The following is a 20,413-nucleotide window of genomic DNA, read 5'->3' on the forward strand; positions in this document are numbered from 1 at the left end:
AAGGCAGAAACACAGGCACAGGAGCAAACTCAACGGACAGGAGGCAAGCCTACAGTTCACTGCCGACTTAGGTGTAGAGACCCCACAGCAAATAAAACCACAACGGGAAGTAGAAAAAGACAAGCTCTCCTGAGTAAATTGGCAGCATGGGGACCTTGGGAGAGTGTTGAAGAGGAGGGGGAAGCAGGGAGGGGAGCAGAGAAAAATGTAGAGCTCAATAAAAATCAATAAAAAATAAAAACACAACCCTCAGCCGGGCAGTGGTGACACACATCTTTAATCCCAGCACTCGGGAGGCAGAGGCAGGTGGATCTCTGTGAGTTGGAGGCCAGCCTGGTCTACAGAGCTAGTTCCAGGACAGGCTCCAAAGCTACAGAGAAACCCTGTCTCGAAAAATAAAACAAAAAATCCCCCCAAAATACAACCCTCCCAGCTTTCTTCGTACACAGGCATTTTAATTGTAGGAAGTAAAGCTATTCCATTCTTGTTATCAGCACATTATAATTATTCAATACTTCTAATATTTGTGGTGTATCAAAATCACATTCAAGTAAAAAAAATAAACCAATGATGAAAAGCCCTACTTTCCCCATAAAACACAGAAAGATATCCAGATTATTAGTTTTTATGTGTGTATGAGGACGTACACTTGCATGCATGTGCCCTTAGGGCCCAGAAAATGGTGTTAGATCCCCCAAAACTGGAGTTAGAGGTAGTTGTGAGCCACCATGTGGGAGCTGCAAATTGGACTCTGCAAGAACGGCAAGTGCTTAACCACAGAGCCATCTCTCCAGCTCCTCGTAGAGCTGCATGCATCCTTGTAGAGCTTTGGCTGTATTGTAACACAATTTTTAGAAGCCTAATTCATAGAAAAGACTGTATGTCCTGTTTAATAAAATGTTTATTTAGGATGTTAACACAAGGTAGGTCATGCAAGAGCCCAGTTTAAAAAAACAAACCTAAAAAGTGTATGGAATGACAATTGGTGTTGCCAACCATTTTATCACCAAAAACACAAATGAAAATATTTGAATCTGACATGGTTGAAGTGATCCTTGGAATCTGTGACTGACAGCGACAGGTAGCCATTTGTGTCCCGTCCTCAGAGGAGCAGAGTGCTTGTCCAAATAGCCATCACCCTCCACTCTCCGTATTCAGAAGGCAGGAGGCTCAGAACCTCCGGGTGTGGTGGGCTCTCGACACCCTCTGGACAAACTCAAGCTGCCACGTCTCGGCAGGGATGAAGGGTGAGTGTTTGGTGAGCATCAGCCAACGCCGTTTCCACTGGGAACCTGATGTGTTGATAATGAAAACTCTAAGGCCTTGCCAGCCACTCTCGTGGACCTGAAGTGTAGTGTTTTGACATCTGGGGAAGGATTTTCAGGGCAATGAGGACTGATTTGAGTAGAAACACCAATGGAACACAGTGTCTCAGATTTCAAACACAACTCATCTTTTGGCAAAAAAATGAAATAAATATAGCATGGAAATTTGACAGATGTTTGAATAATCTACCAAGTGTTGAGTATAATTTCATTGTAGACACAAAGAAGCGACCATCTCAACGAATTTTCAAAAAATAAAAAAGGCTTGTACTTATCTGTACAAAACTGTCACTTTTGGAACTGCCCCAATTCATCTACGCATTGAATTTATTAACACAGCATTAAGTTTCTTTGTGTAAAAAACTCTTTGTACATAGTAATAAAAAAGCTAAGGCAGGATGCAGTGGACAGAGCCTCCTGGTCCCTTCCTCTGCATCCCCGCAGAGCCACAGGGAGCGGCTGCGACAGAAGGAGCCATCTCTGCTTCTCCGCACTGAGCATTCCGCGCCCTCACTGTGGTGAGATCCTGTCCGAGCACCCTGAAGGACAGAGGCTGCTGGTGGTCTTTGGCACTTACGCTGGCAGACTGAGCTTCTTTCCCTTGAGTACTGGATTTGACAGAAAAGAACAGAAACAAGAGGTCACTGTTATGAACAAGTTCAATTCCCTTCTCCCTGGTCCTTGTCTCAACACACGCTGCACAAGTATAAGGAAATAACAGCAATAGAAAAGAACAGCCAGGCCAGGCGGTGGTGATGCACACCTTTCACCCCAGCATCTGGGAGATAGAGAAAGGCAGATCTCTGAGTTCCAAGCCAGCCTGGTCTACAGAATGAATTTTAGAACAGCCAAGGCTACACAGAGAAACCCTGTCTCAGGAGAGCTGGGCAAGCAAGCCCTTGACAGAATCTGTAGCTATGACTGAAGACAGACATGACATACCTTTTGTAATGTATAAGTAAAAGAAGTCGCAGTAGAGAATGGTCTGAACCACACCAGCCACCACAGCAATGAGATCAAAGAAACCCTCGAAGTAGAAACGCCAGATCCAGTTGACGAGGTACAGAGCACGGTAGAGGCCCAAGAAGAAGAGGTAGTGGGTGGTGATGGTCTCAGCCTCGCCAGTCTTGCTGATCATAAAGAGCTGTGGAAGGATGGCCACGGACTCCAGGTAGATGGAGAAGGTCCATAAGATCTGAAAGACAGGGGGCCGGCTTCAGCTGGGGGAGCAACCAGCTACCACATAGGACATCATTTAAGAGGTTGGGTGAGCTGCCTAAGATGAGCTGGGTAAGGGAATTGTCATGTCTTACATGTCTTATCTACCATGAATCCACATGGAAGGTGTTCCTGTGTGGGCTCATCTCACTTCAGATCCAGAGTCCCCAACCCACCCTGCTTTCTGTCACTGTTTCTCTTGATTCTTCACCAACTGCCCTTATTTCTCCACTATAGATTGCTCTGCCTGACAATTCTTCAACTTTGCAACAATACGAAAGCAACATACATTCAATAGAAACCATACTTAATTTTCATGTCCGGGCTAGTGGGATGTACTACGATGCTGGGCAGCAGCAGAGCTGCTGATCCCGGTCAGTCAAAGTACACCTCCTGCACCAACAGGAAACAATAGTCCACAATGTGCTAGGTTGGTAAGGAAATTGTGGTACATTTATACAATGGAGTACTACACAGCAGAAAAAAATATGACATCTTGAAATATGCAGACAAACTGAAGGATCTAGAAAACATATTGAGTGAGGTAACCCAGACACAGAAAGACAATTATCACATGTACTCACTCATAAATAGTTTTTAAACATAAAGAAAACCAGCCTACAAATCACAATCCCAGAGAACCTAGACAACAATGAGGACCCTAAGAGAGACATACATGGTTCTAATCTACACGGGAAGCAGAAAAAAATAAGATCTCCTGAGTAAATTGGGACCATGGGGACCATGGGAGAAGGTTGAAGGGGTGGGGAGAGGCAAGGAGGAGAACAGAGAAAAATGTAGAGCTCAATAAAAATCAATTTAAAAAAATAGATAGCTATATTAAATGTTTTCTTTTCTTTCTGTCTTCCTTCCTTCCTTCATTTCTTTTCTTTCTTTTTTGTGAGACAGGATTTCTCTGTATAGCCCTGGCTGTCCTGGAACTCGGAGATGCCTCTGCCTCCTGAGTGCTGGGATTAAAGGTGTGCACCACCACAGCCCAGCATGTTTTTTCAACTAGCAATGAGTCTGTCAATAAATGGTCACACCCCTGTCAGAAGTTAGGAAGCCCTTGCATTTTCAGTGTGTGTGCACATGTGCGCTAGTGCTGGAGAACAGCTCAGGGTCATTCCTTAGGTGCCATCCACCTCTTTTTAGGGATAGAGTCTTTCATTAGCCTTATAAGTAAACTGGAAGCCAGGCGGTGGTGACACACGCCTTTTCCAACTGAGTTACAAGACAGGCTCCAAAGCTACAAAGAAACTCTGTCTCGAAACAAACAAACAACAACAAAAAAGTAAGCTGGGCTGGCTCACAGTGAGCCCCACCAATCTATTATCTCAAACTGCCCAACACTTGGGATTATATGCACCACTACACCTCCATTTTTCATATGGGTTCTGGAGTGCAAACTCGGGTGCTCAACACTCTACTAGCAGATATCTCTCCAGTCCTTCTCATCCCCCACTTTCTTTCATTGAGACAAGGTCTTATATAGCTCACACTGGCCTCAAACTCACTATGTAGCTGAGGATGGCCTTGAGCTCCTGATCCTTTTGCCTCTGCTTCCCAAGTGGGGATGAGCGGCATGTACCACAACACCAGGCTTAGTTTGGGGAAACATCCAGCAATAAACCGCCGGCAGACACCCAAGTACCCAGGCGCTTTAATTCCAATATACCAATCTATTACAACAGTGTATGCTGTACCAGAAGTCTGTCAAACAGCAAAACTAAGGGGAGAAAACAAGAATAATTCATTTCCTGTTAACAGGAACCAGATGTGACCAGTAAATCCCTTAACCAACCTCAAGAGGAGAGAAGTCGTGATTGACTAGAAATGAGAGGCCTCCCACGGGAACCACCAGAAACTCCACTCGGAAGGTGTCGTGATTCCCATCATAGGTGGCCTTAAATTTCATGTAGATCAGGTACACTGTGGCATAGGAGCAGGCAATGTAGATGAGCTAGGCAAAGGAGAAACACCAGGTTAGGAGCACATTGCAACTGTTCCTAAACACTACCTACCGTACCACCACCTAGTCAGCTTCTCTCTCTCTCTCTCTCTCTCTCTCTCTCTCTCTCTCTCTCTCTCTCTCTCTCTCTCTCACACACACACACACACACACACTTCTGGCTGGTGTACACTCCTGAGTCACACACCCACCACAAGCAGGACACAGGACAGTTCTATAGTTCTATCACTCAAATCTGACCCTGTTGCTCTTTGTAGGTAAGCCCCCTCCAGGCTCTAGTTTGCCTTTTCTAAAATGTCCCATGAGTGAAGTCAAACAACACATTGCTTTCTGCACCTGTCTTCTTCAGATGGCACACTGTGTCTGAGAGTCTGCCAAAGTTGCTACATACATTAGTAATTTTCCTTTTTAGAGATCAAAACCTTTTTGTTTTTGAATGTGTACATATGCACCCACGGGGATCAGAAGAGTGCACCAGATCCCTTGAAGCTGGAACCACAGCCTACTGTAAACCTGCTGTAAGCTGTCAAATGTGGGTGCTGGCACTTGAGCTCCAGGCCTCACAACCTTACCCAGTGAGCCATAACCTCTGGCCCGTTTCCTCCTCTGTCTGAGCAGAGGTCTAGTGTACAGGTGTATCACAGTCTGCTCACTCATTCACTAGTTAAAGGGGAGGTGTCCTGTCTCCAGTTGGAAGATGGGTTACAGCCTTTGTGTGAATTTAAGTTTCATTTCTCTTGCATTTATACCTGGGAGCAGGTTGGCTGGATCAAATGTCAAGCATGTGTTCTAAGAGTGTAGGAAACTTGAGAGAAACAGGCTTTGCATCTCATCCTACCTATGACACAGCAGCCTTAGAGGGAAAAGACTGCAAAGTTCACTGCAGAACACTTCTTTGGCTAGCTTTTTTGTAAAGATAAGATAAGCACTGTAATGCAGGTTAAAGTTTTGCCACAGTGGCTTTTGCTTAAACTTCACTCGTTTGTTTAGGGTCAGAAAGATGGCTTGGTGGATAAAGGCACTTAGGGCGTGTAATCTCTGGGCCATATGTGCTGAAAGGAGACCAATCCTTCAGGGATCCTGACCCACACTCGAGCACTGTCATGTGTGGACGGGGAATATTAGTGTAAGGTCTGTGACTTTTGTTTACGCTGCATTTGTTTAACTCTGCGAAGCTGCGCTACTGTGCCTGTCTAAAACACCTGATGGTCCTAATAAAGAGCTGAACAGTCAATAGTAAAGCAGAAACAAGAATAGGCGGAGTTGGCAGGCAGAGAGCATAAATACGAGAAGCGAGACCAGGAGAGCAAGGAGCAAAAGAGAGAACAAGGAGAGGAGGACACCAGGGGTCAGCCACCCAGCTACACAGCAAGCACAGAGAAAGAAGCAAAGAAAGGCGTATAGAAATGGACAAAGATAAAAGTCCAGAGGCAAAGAGTAGTCGGGATAATATAAGATAAGAAACGCTGGCAAGAAACAAGCCAAGCTAAGGCCAGGCATTTATAACTAAGAATAAGACTCTGTGTGTGATTTATTTGGGAGCTGGGTGGTGAGCCCCTCAAAAAGTCAAAAGAGTAAAACATCACATAACATGTGTGCACCCATACATGTACACTTACAGATATACGCAAAATAAATGGACATACTAAAATGTAAAATATTGTGTTACTTTAACAATAAATATCCAGATTGCTGTTATGAAATTCAGGCTGGTATTGCAACAAAGCAAAGCCAAAAATTAGCTTTGTTTGTTTAAGATTATTACTATTTAAGATTCTAAGTTTTTATTTTGTGAGTGTTTTTCCTGCATGTATATATGTACACCTGTCTAGTGCTCTCCACAAGCAGAAGGGATCAAAGTCCCTAGAACTGGAGTTACAGGCGTCAAGTCCTCTGCAAGGGCAGCATGACTTGGGATCTTACTCCCTTTTCAGGCCTTTGTAGACATACAAACGTGCACATACATACACACATAAGTCAAAAATAAATTCTGGAGCTGAAGAGATGGCTCATCAATTAAGATGTTAAGTTCACACTGCTTTAAAAATTAGATTTGATTATTAGTTATGTATGTACACTACATGTGTGCCTAGTGCCCATGAGGTCAGAAGAGAGCATTGGATCCTCTGGGTCTTAAGTTACATGGTGAGCTGCCATGTAGGTGCTGGGAATTGAACCGAAGTCCTCTGCAAGAGCAGCCAGTGCTCTTAACCAGCTGGAGCTGGAATCACAGGCTGCTGTAGATGCTGAGTACTGAACTCCTGTCCTCTGCAAGAGCAGCAAATGCTCTTAACTGCTGAGCCATCTCCCCATCCCCCTGAAAGCCAGTTTGTAAAACAATTCTGCCTCAAAGACAGCAGTTTTGGGTACAGAGCAACAAACTGTCCAAGGACTTACAATTGAGTCCTGTGTTTTCATCTTCAAAAGGTCACCCGGCCCCAAGGAAAAGCCTAGTATTCTGAAATTACATCAATTTGTAAACTGCAAACACTCAGGCCTAAGAATCAAATGCAGATTTCAATCATGAAAAGAGATGGCTGGGATAGGACCACACTGTCTTGTTACTCCTTCTTCCTAGGAAATACAACCTAATTAGAAACCTAATTAGGAAAACACTGGGGCAAATGACTTAAATGGGGAAATGAGGGTAATCACCAAGCCCTTAACCCCACAATGACACTAAACAGTTCTCAGGCCTCATTATGCATTTATGTTTGTAAATCATCAGCATATATTAAAACTGTTGGTTTTAACCCACACATTTAATAATACAGAAAGCACACGTGTAGGTGCACCCACACTGAGCCCCCCTGGACCATACCTAGTCCAGGCTTACTGTAGCCGGGGGCTTCCCAGGGCCCTGCCTGTAACCTACAGCTGGGTTCTGGCTCCACAAGCAAGCAAGCAAGCAGGATTGTGCTGAGAGTTGGGACTCCGTAGAAGAGAGGGCTCTGACTCTCCTATCCGCAGTACCTGCAGTTTCATCTTATCAGACAACAAGCAGAACCTAGTTATCCTGAATATATGCATTTATCCAGGTTTGTGTTCCTGTGTGTGTGTAAGAAAGAGATTGATCTTCAAGTGTTTGAGTTATTTTAATTTATGTGTATGTAAAGTATATACCTGACAGAAGCCACACGAGAGTAAGATCGTCTGAAGCTACAGACTGTCGTAAGCCTCTTGATGTGGGTGCTATGAATCAAACTCAGTTTCTCTGCAAGAGCAGTATGTGTTCTTAACTGCTGAGTCACCGCTCCACCAAAGGTGTTCAGCAGTCAGACTAGGCTGGCAGGACTGAGCCCTGGGGATCCTCTCTCTACCTCCCTGGAGCAGGGATTACAAGTGAGTGCCCCCACGCACAACTTATACAGGTGCTGAGGATCAAACTGACACTTCACGCTGACATGGAAGCGTTGTACAGACTGAGCCACCTTCCTAGCCCAACCTAGCCATTTTTAAGACAGTCAAATATTTCCTGGTTACAAGAGCCCTGAATAAAATGATTACAAGTAACTCAAACTTGCTCTTTTTTCCTTAATTTTTTCAACACTTATTTATTTGATATATGTATTTGTGTATGCGTGTGGCAGTTAAGGGACAGCTTGCAGGAATTGGTTCTCTTTTTCTACCATGTGAGTCCCCAGGATTGAACTCAAATTGTCAGGCTTGGTGGTAAGTCTCCTTATCCACTGAGCCACCTCACCAGCTCTCAAATTTGACTTTTAGCAAAGATCATAAACCCGAATACTGCATGCCCTAACCTATATTTATCAAGATGCTTTCAAACACAAAGGGAGGGGGTGTTGTAAAGTGCTTGCAGAATGTGAGGCCCCAGTCGATTCCCAACACTAGAAAAATCAAGAAATAAAGCAAAAGACATGAAAGCAGAAGGGGGACAGGAGAGTGCAATGGGGTGACTATGACTGGAAGCTCAGCTCTCTCTAGAGACAGACACACAGACACATCAGCAAGGTGCATCGGTAGGTAAAAGCCCTTGCCAATTGAGGCTGACAACCTGGGTTGGAGGAAGGACAGAACTTATTCCCAAAAGTGCCCTCTGGTCGCCATGCGGGCACCACAGCATGTGCTTGCCTGCATTTACACATACACACATTGAAAATGAAAATTTTTAACAGAATAGCGTATCTAGCTATTAGTCTTAGAGAACTGAAATTAAAAACAAAAAGCGACTAGTTCCCCTGGGTGTGCACATGGGGGTAGGTGTGCTGGAGCTGATGTCATACCATACCTTCATAGATGTATTATAGAGGGAAATGAATGAAGTAAAAAGATCCAGGTAACGAGTTGTGAAGACCAGTGCAAACAGAAGCTGGCTTTTCCCAGAAATGCCTGAAGAAAAAAAAGGTGAAAGTTAGGATAGCCCTGGGGAAGAACTTTGGCTCCTGAGATCACCCTGGACAGCAAGTCGGCAGACAGGGAGAAGGCACTTGGGGTCAAAGCCCAAGCCTGGGGACAACTGATTAAACCAGAGAAAGTAAAGCTTTTCTTCCTTACAACAGCCCGTTTGGGCTCTTCTAACTGGTCCTCCTATGGTGGATATAAATGTTGGCAAGTGACTTTCTTACAACATCACCAATACACCAAGATGTCTACCCTCCAAGGACTGAGCTCAAACAGCTCCGTATGACTCGCATATGCCTAACTCCTGAGGCTGGCTGTGCTGGCACACACCTGAGTTCCCAACACTCGGGAAGCTGGAGCAGGAAGACTGAGTTCCAGGCCTGCCTGAGCTGCACAGAGACCCTGTCTCGGTACAATACATAATAAAAACGGATACACCTCGACACCATGTTTCCCCCTGCAGAGCAGGGCTGCAGCCACAGCTCACGTGGGGAAACCAGATCACATTATACTTGGGACCTTGCCCACACGTCTATGTGAATTTCAAGATACTGCAGACGGAGCAATCTATGACAACTGGAAGGTGACTGGGATCCGAAGCTGACCGCCTCAGCGGCAGTGCACAGTCCACCCATCACACAGCGCAGAGCATGGACCCAGCAGAGAGCTCTCTCCACTCCCATTCCTTTCTCTCCTGTGGAACATGGTTAAGTGCACTCTTTGACTTTCTCAGGTCATTTTTTTAAAAAGATTTATTTATTATTTATTCAACATTCTGCCTCCATGTATGCCTGCACGCCAGAAGAAGGTGACAGATCTTATTATAGATGGTTGTGAGCCACCATGTGGTTGCTGGGAATTGAACTCAGGACCTTTGGAAGAGCAGCCAGTGCTCTTATCCTCTGAGCCATCTATCTCTCCAGCCCCTTTCTCAGGTCATTTACAGCTTACAGAAACAACAAGCTTGGACGGAAGACCTCTCTCATTAGGCGTGACAAGCTCCTTCATAAAGGAGTAGAAAAAAGGAAAGCTGACTGCTTCCACGCAAGGACCTAGGGCAGAGCTGGGTAGCCGATCTGCTTACTGCTTTCCTCAGAAAGGGGGGCTTCTTTCTACCAGAGATTACTGTTTCAGAGGGAAAATGTCGAAGCAGAGGTTACACACTGGGGTGAGAAAGACAGGAGCCACAAACAGGTCCTATGGGATATTTGGTGAAGTCCTGAGAATTTTCCAGTTGTCTTTTCAATAAAACAGAATACAGACAGGCAGTCTGCCAAAAAAGGGTTTGTTCCAATGGGGCTCTGGTGCCAGGTACATGCTTACCAATCAGCATCCCTGCACTCAAGTCAAGAGTGCTAGCTCATCACTGTCCTTTGAGACCCAAATGAACAGCTACCACCTCCACTTGGAGACTCCCTTCCTTAGTGCTGCTGATTCATCCCGCGGGCACTGCATGTCAGCTGCTGCCCTGGTTTCTCCACGGACACTAGAAGACACTCTGTGGAGCTGGCTCATGCGTGTGAGAGGATCCCCAGAAGCCATGTGAAGCCAGGCTCAGCAGCAGGCATTTGCCACCACAGTCCTTCTACTGAAAGATGGGCAGTGGAGACAGAGGAGCCCCTGGAGGGGCTTAAAGATGGTGGAAGGCAAGGACACCTGAGACACCCTCTGGCCTCATACACTCTGACTCAGCTTTGATGGTCTGCGCCCTCCAAAGCCTCCAGAAGACACAGAAGTCTCTTGTGGAGGTTGTGCCTCATTCCCTTTAGTACTTCCTGTGCTGTGCACTAGACCTGACATGTAGTAGTGTCTAGAAAAACACATGTTCAAAAGAAAATGGAACTCATTTTGTCTTCATGTCATGAGCAGTCTCCGGATGAAACTTGCAGAGGATCTGAGTCCTACTGTGTCTCTAGGACAGGAGGCAGATAATGTGCCCTGGGCTCTGCCCTATCTTACTACAAGTGGGAGGGTGAGACACCCTGAGTGAGCACTGGGCAAAGGAGAAGCCAGGTGGTATGTGCGATGGTGTGGAATCCACACAGGAACTGGGAATTTCGGACGCTTAAAGGATGTGGCAACCATTCTCCCTGGTCTGGAGCTTGACTAGCAAGTAACAGCTTTTCTCTTTCTCACTTAAAGGTGTCTCACCTCACAGAAGGAAGAAATCTCAAGCTAAAGATAGGAGGAGGTGGGCAAGAATCATCTGGGAATGGGATGGAATTGAATAGCTGCTACCTCATCTGTCTACTGATGGATCAGCAGAGCTGGGCTGTCTGCCTGCCTACAGTCCTGAGAGTCAAACCCAGAGCCTCATGGTAAGCAAGACCCTCATTACTGAGTTACAATTTCAGGCAATACCACCTTGATCTTGGATCAAAAAGTTCCCAGGCTATGGGCTACAAGAGCTAGTTCCAGGACAGGCTCCAAAGCTACAGAGAAACCCTGAAAAACCAAAACCAAACCAAACCAAATAAAAGTTCCCAGGTGAACACGTACAAAGCACAAGAGCACTCCAGACTGACGCCCTGATACCTAATGCATCTTCCAGTTACATTTAAGAGCAAAACCCTTTAAATTAGTATCACTCATTCTTGTCCTTCCCCACAGAGCTCAGCAAGGCTTACGAAAGCCCACATCTCCACAGTTGAGCCCACAGGACTTTAAATTACAGTGAAGTTCAAAGTTGGGTTTCTGACATTCCTACTGGTTTATCCAAAGGAAGGAGATTCTAATAACAGCAGAGATGCTACCAAGCACTGTAGGTCAGGCCACCCGGAGAGGTTACAATCCTAAGAGTCTCACAAAGGATCTGGATATTCTAAATTTAAAAAACAAAAAACTTTTTTTGGTGGAGACAGCTGACCTTGAATTTGCTGTGGGTCAAAGCTGGTCTTGACTTCCTTATCCTAGTCTCGACCCGACCCCTCCATCCCTCCAAGTGCTGGAATTACAAATGTGCACCCACAGCCAGCTTGGACATTCTTTTAAAACTCATGACCTTTCCCTGGACTCCACAACTCAACACTTAAGAACAGTCTCACAGCCAGGCATGGCAGAAGCAACCTGCAATCCCAGCCTATCTGCTGTAATCAGGAAGCTCAGACAGGAAGATCAGAGTTCAAAGTCAGCCTGGGCTTCATGGCAGGATCTTATGTTAGGCAGAGAATGTAGCTCACTGGTAGAGTGTCTAGCGTGTCCAAGGCTCTGGGTTAGATTCTCAGCAGGAAGGGAGGTTTTGGAACCAGAGGGTCTAGGTTCCAATTCAGTCAAGATGCTGTGTAAGGCTGGACTTATTCTATGCCACCCTAATTCCACTATCTCTGCTTGTCAAACACAGATTACACTAATTTACTGAGAATGCTGAAACGATGGAGGAAAGTGCTTTATAGTACTCATGCTGCTGTGAGTACCTGAGAAACAACAGTCAACATTAAAAAGTACATATTATTTTTTCTTTTTTCTTTTTTGTTTTGGTTTTTCAAGACAGGGTTTCTCTGTGGTTTTGGAGCCTGTCCTGGAACTAGCTCTGTAGACCAGGCTGGTCTCGAACTCACAGAGATCCGCCTGCCTCTGCCTCCCAAGTGCTGGGATTAAAGGCGTGCGCCACCACCGCCCGGCTAAAAAGTACATATTCTTAAACCTTTCCAAATGGGCTAAAATATACAGATGAGTAGAAGATCTTCTCTTTTATAAGATTTATCTTCATTAATTTTAAATATTTATGTCTTTGTGGGTTAAGTGCCCATGAGTGTAGGTACCTGCAGTGGCCACAAGGGGATATCGGACCCAAATCCAAGTCCTCTAGAAAACCAGGAAGTGCTCTCAGTAACAGCCACCTTTCCAGTCCCAATCTTTTAAAGAGCACTCTCATCTCCTTTTAAGTGTATGAGCTATTTTAAGGTCCCTCCCTTTCTAAAAAAGTATTTAGTTTTATATGTACGAGTGTCTGGCCGCATGTATGTATGTGCACCACATGTGTGCTTGGTGCCTGTGGAAGCCAGAAGCAGTCAGAGTACCTGGAACTGGAATTACAGATCATTGTTAGCAGCCGGGCGGTGGTGGTGCACACCTTTAATCCCAGCACTTGGGAGGCAGAGGCAGGCGGATCTCTGTGAGTTCGAGACCAGCCTGGTCTACAAGAGCTAGTTCCACGACAGGCTCCAAAGCTACAGAGAAACCCTGTCTTGAAAAACCAAAAAAAAAAAAAAAAAAAAAAAAAAAAACCCAGATCATTGTTAGCCCCATGTAGGCACCAGGGAGCCAATCCAAGTCCTCTGCAAGAGCAGCAGGGGGTCTTAACTGCTGAGCCATTGCACTAGTCCTTAAAGTTCCCTTTCCATTCATGTTTATATGTGTACCACATACATTTTTACCCTTTAAAGTAACCTTGTGTTTTACAACCCGCTGTTTGAAGTCATATCTTGGAATCATCTTTTCCTCCTAAGAATACACATGTTTGATTCCATCCTGTTTAATGTCTTCACAATGTTCAGTGTGGACATAAAAGTATTTGAAACCACTGGACATTTGAATTATTTATAATTTTCCCTGTGGATTTATGTTTATTTTTATAATCTTTATATTTTCTACTTATTTTTATTTTCTAGATTCTATTTATGTGTGGGGGGGTTACACAGTGAGGACAGAGAGGGCATCAGGTCCCCTGGGGCCACCCATATGGCCACTGAGAACTGAACAGCAGCGAGTACATCAACAAGCCATCTCTCCAACCTGTTTGTAGCTTTACTGGTGTAAATTCTACGCAAACATGTCTATTTACATCTGTTTTGTGGTTGGAGATGTGGCGCAGGGATAGTGCTTGGCTGGCAAGGACGAAAGCCCAGCACTCCATAAACCGGCATGACAGCACACACCTGCGAGGACAGCACTGCGGGGATGCAGGAAGGCATGCAACTCAACACTGTCCTTGGCTACAGAAGCACTCTTCCCTGGGCAGTCTTGACACTCCAGCTGGGAAGCCACAGCAGGTATCCACTTCACACTCACAGAAGTTACTGCCCTTATGGCTTGACACCCATGTCTGTACCTCTTCACACACGATTTACCGTCTCACCTGACCTGCACCTTTCTTTGTGCAACGCTAAGGCTCAAACCCAGGCCTCACACATGCTACACATGCTGAACAAGCATTCTCTCACTACACCATCTTTTTTATTCTCTCAAGATTTTTCATAGCCAAAGATGGCTTTGAACTTCTGGTCCTCCTGTGTCTACTTCCACAATGCTGAGATTATAGCATGCACGGCCATGCTCAGTTTATAAGATGCAGGGATGGAACCAAGGGTTCTGCCATTGCAGCCTTAGACTGGAAACTTTGCTGCAATCTGCTGCTGAGCTGTCTCACTGTTGTGTACACAGAGGGTGGTCAATCAATGCACGCCATGATTACTAAGAGACTAGCCCTCAAAGGAACAGAGGAAACAGCTCCAAAAGGAAGCCAGGAATGTGATGCAAAAGCTTCAAATATTCAGTATCATGAACAACAAAAATAAGCACTCCTACTGGGGGATAGAGTCCTGTGACAGAGTGCTTGACCAGCATGCACAGATCATGAAGTCCTAGGTTCAATCCGCAACACTAGCAAGATAAATAAATAAAAGTATTAATTAATAAATTAATCATTCAGCTATGTGAAATACAGGGACAGTTGCTCCTGTTGAATCTGATAGGTTGAAGAGTTTGTAACTACACAATGGCTGGGAGGAAAGGAGTGAACAAAGGAGGCAGGCTGGAGGTCACTCACCTCAGGACCCCAGCAGGCTTTTACTCGGTGCTCAGCACTGACAGTGACTGTCAACTTAGAGGGAACGTCAGAAAGCACTTCACCTAAATACACAGCTTTGGGATGTGGTTGAACTGGTAAAGAACTTGCTTGACTTCAGCGAGGCTCTGGGTTCAAACTCCAGCACCATAAATGAGTAAATACTAAAGCTTCTTCTTCTAAAGTACCCTAGATAAGGGCTTAGAACAACAACAACAACAACAACAACAAAAAGTGACAATCTGAGAGAGAATTAACCAATAAGATGCCTAGCAATTCAGGCGCACAAAATACTCTACATTTCATTTCCAGATGCGGCCACAGAATTTACACTCAAGCAAGATCAGCTTGCTTGGGACTGAATAAGCATGGGTTGAAACTGGACTCTCTGAACATGGCGGACAATGAAGGCTGATGAGAAGCCAAGGACAATGGCACTAGGTTTCGATCCTAATACATGAACTGGCTTGGTGGGAGCTTAGCCTGTTTGGACGATCACCTTCCTGGACCTAGATAGAAGTGGGAGGACCTTGGTCTTCCCGCAGGGCAGGGAATTTGTATATCGAGAGGGAGGGGGAATGGAGTGGGGGGAGGAGAAGAGGAGTGGGGATAGGGAAAGGGGAATGGGGGGAGGGGCAATATTTGGGAGGAGGGGGAGGGAAATGGAAGACGGGGACAGGTGGAAATTTTAATTAAAAAAGAATAAAAATAATTAAAAAAAAAAAGATCAGCTTGCTGCCTCCAACTATCAAACAGGTCCTCAGAGTGGCAGTGCACAGCTGCAATCCTACCTCTAGGGAGGCTGAAGCAGGAGGATTTCAAGTTTGAAGCCACACTGAACACTCAAAAAACAGAATGTCCCGCTTCCTTGCCAGCCTGGCTTGTCCTCCCTTAGGGAGAATCGTCCTGTGGTTTGGGAGTGCTGGAGTGCTCAGCACTGTGTTCAAATCCTAACGTGAGTTCCCGTTTTCAAGTTGAGAACCACCTGGACAGACATGGCTCAAGTTCCAGATATTTGAGAAACTCCGATCAAGTTCTTCCTTCTCAAAAGTTACTAAACAACTATTATAACTTAAGATGAAAAACAAGCTAGGATAAGTCAGCATTTAATTCAGAATAAATGATCTTGGTGATTTTCATTTCTGAGAGGCCAGGATATTTTACATAGCATCATGAAGAGGACCCCTGAGTCCAAGAGTGAGGATGGTTTCATTGAATACTTGGGAAACACCTGAACCGAGCTTACCCACTTACCTCCCATCTTGGCACTTAAACTGGAATACTCTAATCTCCCAGGAAAACAATGAATATTCAATAGCACCACCTTCCATTCCCTTGTTATTCAAGGTTCTCCTAAGAATTCTACTGGGGGGGGGGCGGCAGGACAGCTCAATGGTTAAGAGTACTTGCTGCTCTTGTAGAGGACCTGGGTTCAGTTTTCAGTAACACCATGGTGGCTTATGACTGCCTGTAACTTCAATTCCAGAGGATCTGACGCCCTCTTCTGGTCTCAAGGGCTTTCTGTACACTTGTGATAAATACATAGGTACACATATATGCACATAAAAAATAATTTTTTCAAAAATATTTATTTATTATGCATACAATATTCTGTCTGTGTGTATGTCTGCAGGCCAGAAGAGGGCACCAGACCTCATTACAGATGGTTGTGAGCCACCATGTGGTTGCCGGGAATTGAACTCAGGACCTTTGGAAGAGCAGGCAATGCTCTTAACCACTGAGCCATCTCTCCAGCCCCTAATCTTTTTTTTTTTTTTAAAAAAAAAAAAAAAACTCCATTTCTGGGGGCAGGAGAGATGGTTCAGCCACTAAGGGGATGTACTGCTCTTGCAAAGGACCTAAGTTCAGTTTTCAGTATCACGTTAGACAGCTCAAAACTGCCTGTGACTCCATCTTCGGGGGAATATGGTGTTTTCTTCTGGCCTCCACAGGAACCAGCACTCACACAACTAAAATAAATCTTTACTTGGCAGAAGAACCTAAGGAATGAAGAGTCTTAAAGATTTTGAAAGAAAGCTAAAGACTGAAAGTTGTGTCAGAGTCCAACAACAACAACAACACCTGAAGCACTGGCATCAAAGGTGCAGACGAACTGCAGAGGACTAAGCAAGCGTTAATTTGAAATCCAAATTACGAATTACTGCTTATGTTTCAATCCTGGCTTCATCAAAACTGTGCTTCCCTCCCCACGACTGGTTCCCTCCTCCAGCATGGGTACCTGCCCACACGGTTATTTTAAGGGTTGTCTGAGATGAGCCATAGAGAACACTAAGCTGATGACCAAATGCACACCCTATCACAACTGCGACCATTAATCTGCTGTCATCACAAATCATGCAATCAAGCCTCTCAGGTCACCTCCAAGCCAGACACGATGTTTCCAGGACTTTGTAACATCCACTTTGATTGATCAAAGGTCTTTTTTGGTTGTGCTCACTTCCTGGATCTCAACTACGTTCCAGGGAGAGAGATGAGATCTTCAGACAGCAGAGGCAAAGGGGTAGCGCTAACTTTAGATGAGTTAAGTTTGTTAATAAACCAGATAGGTAGCGTCTCCATCGCCCAGGTCCTCTAGGACGCCTATCTTCTGCTGTCTCTGAAAAAAATTAAATTTGAGTTTACAAAGCTATTTCATTGGGGGCAATGGCATTAAATTTAAGGACAGTATTTTAAAAATGTATTTTAGGTATGGATGGACAGGTTGTTTTTGGAGACAGGTTTCATATAGTCCATGCTATCTTTGAATTCCTGATCCTCAGGCTTCTACCTCTCAAGTTCTGGGATTACAGGCAAGTACCATCATATTTAACCAAGAAATTATCTAAAACTTAGAATTCTGAGTCTTAAAATTTAATGAAATGCAGAAATCCACAGCTTTTGTGCAGGGAAAGTTCATTCTAGTGCCTCTCTGCAATACTCAATAAAATATGCATGACTTGGAGGGAGGGACAGGGCCAACTCACTGGTGACGTGGAGCCAGGAAACTAGATGAGAACACAGAGGAGACCTCAGTGGTACTCAGCGCTTGCAGCTTTAGAGAGCCAGTTACTAGATGGCCACACTCAAGAGAGAAAAAACCAGTTCGCTTCTCAAAGAAGCACGAAACTGTGCCAAATAACTCACTTACTGACCCATATCTTTTTTTTTTTTAATGATGGACGAGATCCTGAACCCCAAGACTTGAGTGCAGCCCTTTTAACCGTAAGCACAGGTCTGACCTGACACCGTCCTGCCTCCCCAGCCCATCCCCTGCTCCAGTCCCTGAAGAGAACAGGATAAAGAGCAGGATGCCCTCTTCCTCCAGCCGGCCCCACCTCGCGGGTGGCCTGGCTGCCACGTCAGGCCCTGCTCGCCCGCCCGCGGTTCTACCCATCGTCCTCGAGCAAGTTTCCCACTGATTCCTGGGGACTCAGCGGCGCCCCCCAAAAGCCCAAAGAGAGGGACACGCCTACTAGAACCCCACACACCCCGTCCTAAACTTTTCAGATCCAGCGGGACCCGGGGGGTGGGCAGTTTAGCGCTCTGCACCCGGACGGATCAAGTTCGCGGACGGACCAAGCGCAGACCGGGGACCCAGGACTACGACGGACACCCCAACCCGTGTGCACACCCGGAGGGCTTTCAAGGCCCGCTGGGCCGGCCGAGGTGGGTGTGTCCTGCCATCGCGAGCCCCGCGCGAGCCTCCCAGCGACCGAGGGCCGAACGGGTCCTTCCGTGCGGTCCTGCCCCTCGCGCCTCGCCCCGGCGACCGCTCACCCGCACAGGAGCGTGTCTTCCAGATCTTCAGCAGGAGGATGACGATGGCCGCCAGGTGGGACAGGTCCCCAGTCAGCCGGAAGATGTTCATGGCGGTGGCGGTCGGCGCGGTGGCCCCGAGGCTCGGCAGCGACTCAGGACGCGGCGACAGCCCCTGAGAGAGGAAGCGGCGAAAGATGGCGGGAGCGGGCGCGACGTGGCCAGGGACGTGGCCGAACTGCCGTCGCGCGCGCGGGGCAGCCTGGGAGAGCGGGCGTCCGCTGGGGCCACGCCCCTGCCACGCCCCTTAAAGGCCCCGAGTCCGTGAGCTGCCGGACCCTACACCCCGCGTGGGCTGCCGACTGAGGAGGACCCAGAGTGCTCCGCAATTTCCGTCTCCAGGGTTTCCGCCCAGCTGCCAACGATTTCCTTTTTTTAAGTTTTGAAATGACACTCCATTGTGAGGATCTCTGCGTTTTCTCCCCTATCTTACTAAGACGGCAGGGGTATCCCTCTTAGGGGCCTTGTGGGAGTAGTAAGCACTGTTAAAATCTCTGCGGTTAAGAACGCGTGCTTCTCTTATAGAGAACCCAAGTTCAATTCCCAGCACCCACACCGGGCAATTTACAACGCCTGTAACACTAGCTCCAGGGGATTTGATGCTTCAGGTCTTGGAGGGCACCTGCACATACCCACACACACCTCTGAAATAATAAAAGTAAATATTTAAAAGTACATTTATTTGTGGGTTGCGTGGGGACATCCAATCCGATACAGTTCTCTCCTTCCAACATGAGGGTCTCCAAGAATGGATCAAGGTGTCTCGATTGACGACAAGCTGCTTTAACCACTGAGCAATCCCACCACTTCTTTTCTTTCCTCTTCCTCTGCTTGCTTTTTGCTTTTTATACGTGCATTTGCTTGTGTGTGCACTCGGGTGTGCTGTGAGGCCAGATATTGATGTCTATGGCCTCCTAGAGCACTTTACGACTGATGGATTGAAGCAGGGCATCTCACTTGAACGCAGAACTTGCTGATTTGGCTAGTCTAGCCAGCCAGCTTGCTGAGGGGTCCCCTATCTCCACCTCCCGAGCTCCACCACACCTGCCTGGCATTTATGTGGGTGCTGGAGACTGGGATTCGGTTTCTTACCGATTTTTGTCTTTGGCAATCTTTCTGGATTTACAGTGTTTCTTGTTTGCCATTTATAAAGAAGAAATTTGAAGAATTCAATTAGGGGGCTGGAGAGATAACCCAGTCAGTGACATGCTTAATACACACACATGAGGTCTGGAGTTAAGTCCCCAGCCCTGCATTGGCTATCTCCCCAGCCTTATTATCAGTGTTAACAACTAATTCTTGTAAGCTATTCCCAGTACTCCTGTTATTTCCCTGTAAACAAGCAAGGATGTTGGGGGCAGGGCAATTTGGGTCCTGAATAGGCAGCTCCTGGGCTTTCCTATGCCGCCCTGGCCGCCTTGAAAGAAAGAACTATCAGTCAAGCAGACTGGCTCCACTCGAGCCAGCACCAGAAATCCAGACAGCTTAAGAATGCTGCACAATGATGGTGCGCGCGCACGCGCGGGAATGGGGAGAGAGGAGGAGGAAAGGGGAGCATGTGCCACGGCACACATGTGAAGGGTTAAAGACAGTTTGCAATTTAGCTTGTCCTTTCTTTATGTGGGCTCTGGGGATTCAACTCAGGTGATTGAGCTTGACCGCAAGCACCCTTCCTCCACTAAGCCATCTTGCTGTCCCAGTGAGCCTCAGCAAGAATAGACCTTTTGTTATCAGTGGTTTATTTGAACTCTAGATGACCCTGCAACTGTTTCCACTGAGGCCTGATGGACTTTCCTATCAAAATGACTGCTGGTACAGCTAAAGTGGCAATGCTGTGATCGGTGCAAATATTGGCCCTCATTTGCATGTCAGGTTTGCTGTGATTGACGGCAATTCCCCTTCCCTAAGGAATTTTAAGCCCACTGTTGGGCTCAC

The 20,413-nt window shown here is 46.2% G+C and overlaps 1 protein-coding gene across 1 annotated transcript; it reads right to left on the reverse strand.

Moving 5' to 3' along the window:
* Nucleotides 1-883: 883 nt before the first annotated feature.
* Nucleotides 884-18,669, reverse strand: Kdelr2 (KDEL endoplasmic reticulum protein retention receptor 2). The gene is made up of 5 exons (XM_057764512.1): nt 18,440-18,669; nt 8,765-8,865; nt 4,348-4,506; nt 2,268-2,520; nt 884-1,933 (listed from the first exon to the last, which is right to left on the reverse strand). Exons 1-5 carry the CDS (start codon nt 18,528-18,530, stop codon nt 1,899-1,901), a joined length of 639 nt encoding a protein of 212 aa, XP_057620495.1. The 5' UTR covers nt 18,531-18,669; the 3' UTR covers nt 884-1,898.
* Between the last annotated feature and the right edge of the window lie 1,744 nt (nt 18,670-20,413).

The sequence above is a fragment of the Chionomys nivalis genome, chromosome 3 (genome assembly GCF_950005125.1).
Source record: "Chionomys nivalis chromosome 3, mChiNiv1.1, whole genome shotgun sequence".
Taxonomy (NCBI): domain Eukaryota; kingdom Metazoa; phylum Chordata; class Mammalia; order Rodentia; family Cricetidae; genus Chionomys; species Chionomys nivalis.

Coding starts and splice junctions, on each gene's coding strand:
- Kdelr2 (XM_057764512.1), bottom strand. CDS start 18,530: ATGAACATCTTCCGGCTGACTGGGGACCTGTCCCACCTGGCGGCCATC. Junction 8,866..18,439: donor GAAGACACGCTCCTGTGCGG/GTGAGCGGTCGC, acceptor TTTTTTCTTCAG/GCATTTCTGGGAAAAGCCAG. Junction 4,507..8,764: donor TCTATAATACATCTATGAAG/GTATGGTATGAC, acceptor TCCTTTGCCTAG/CTCATCTACATTGCCTGCTC.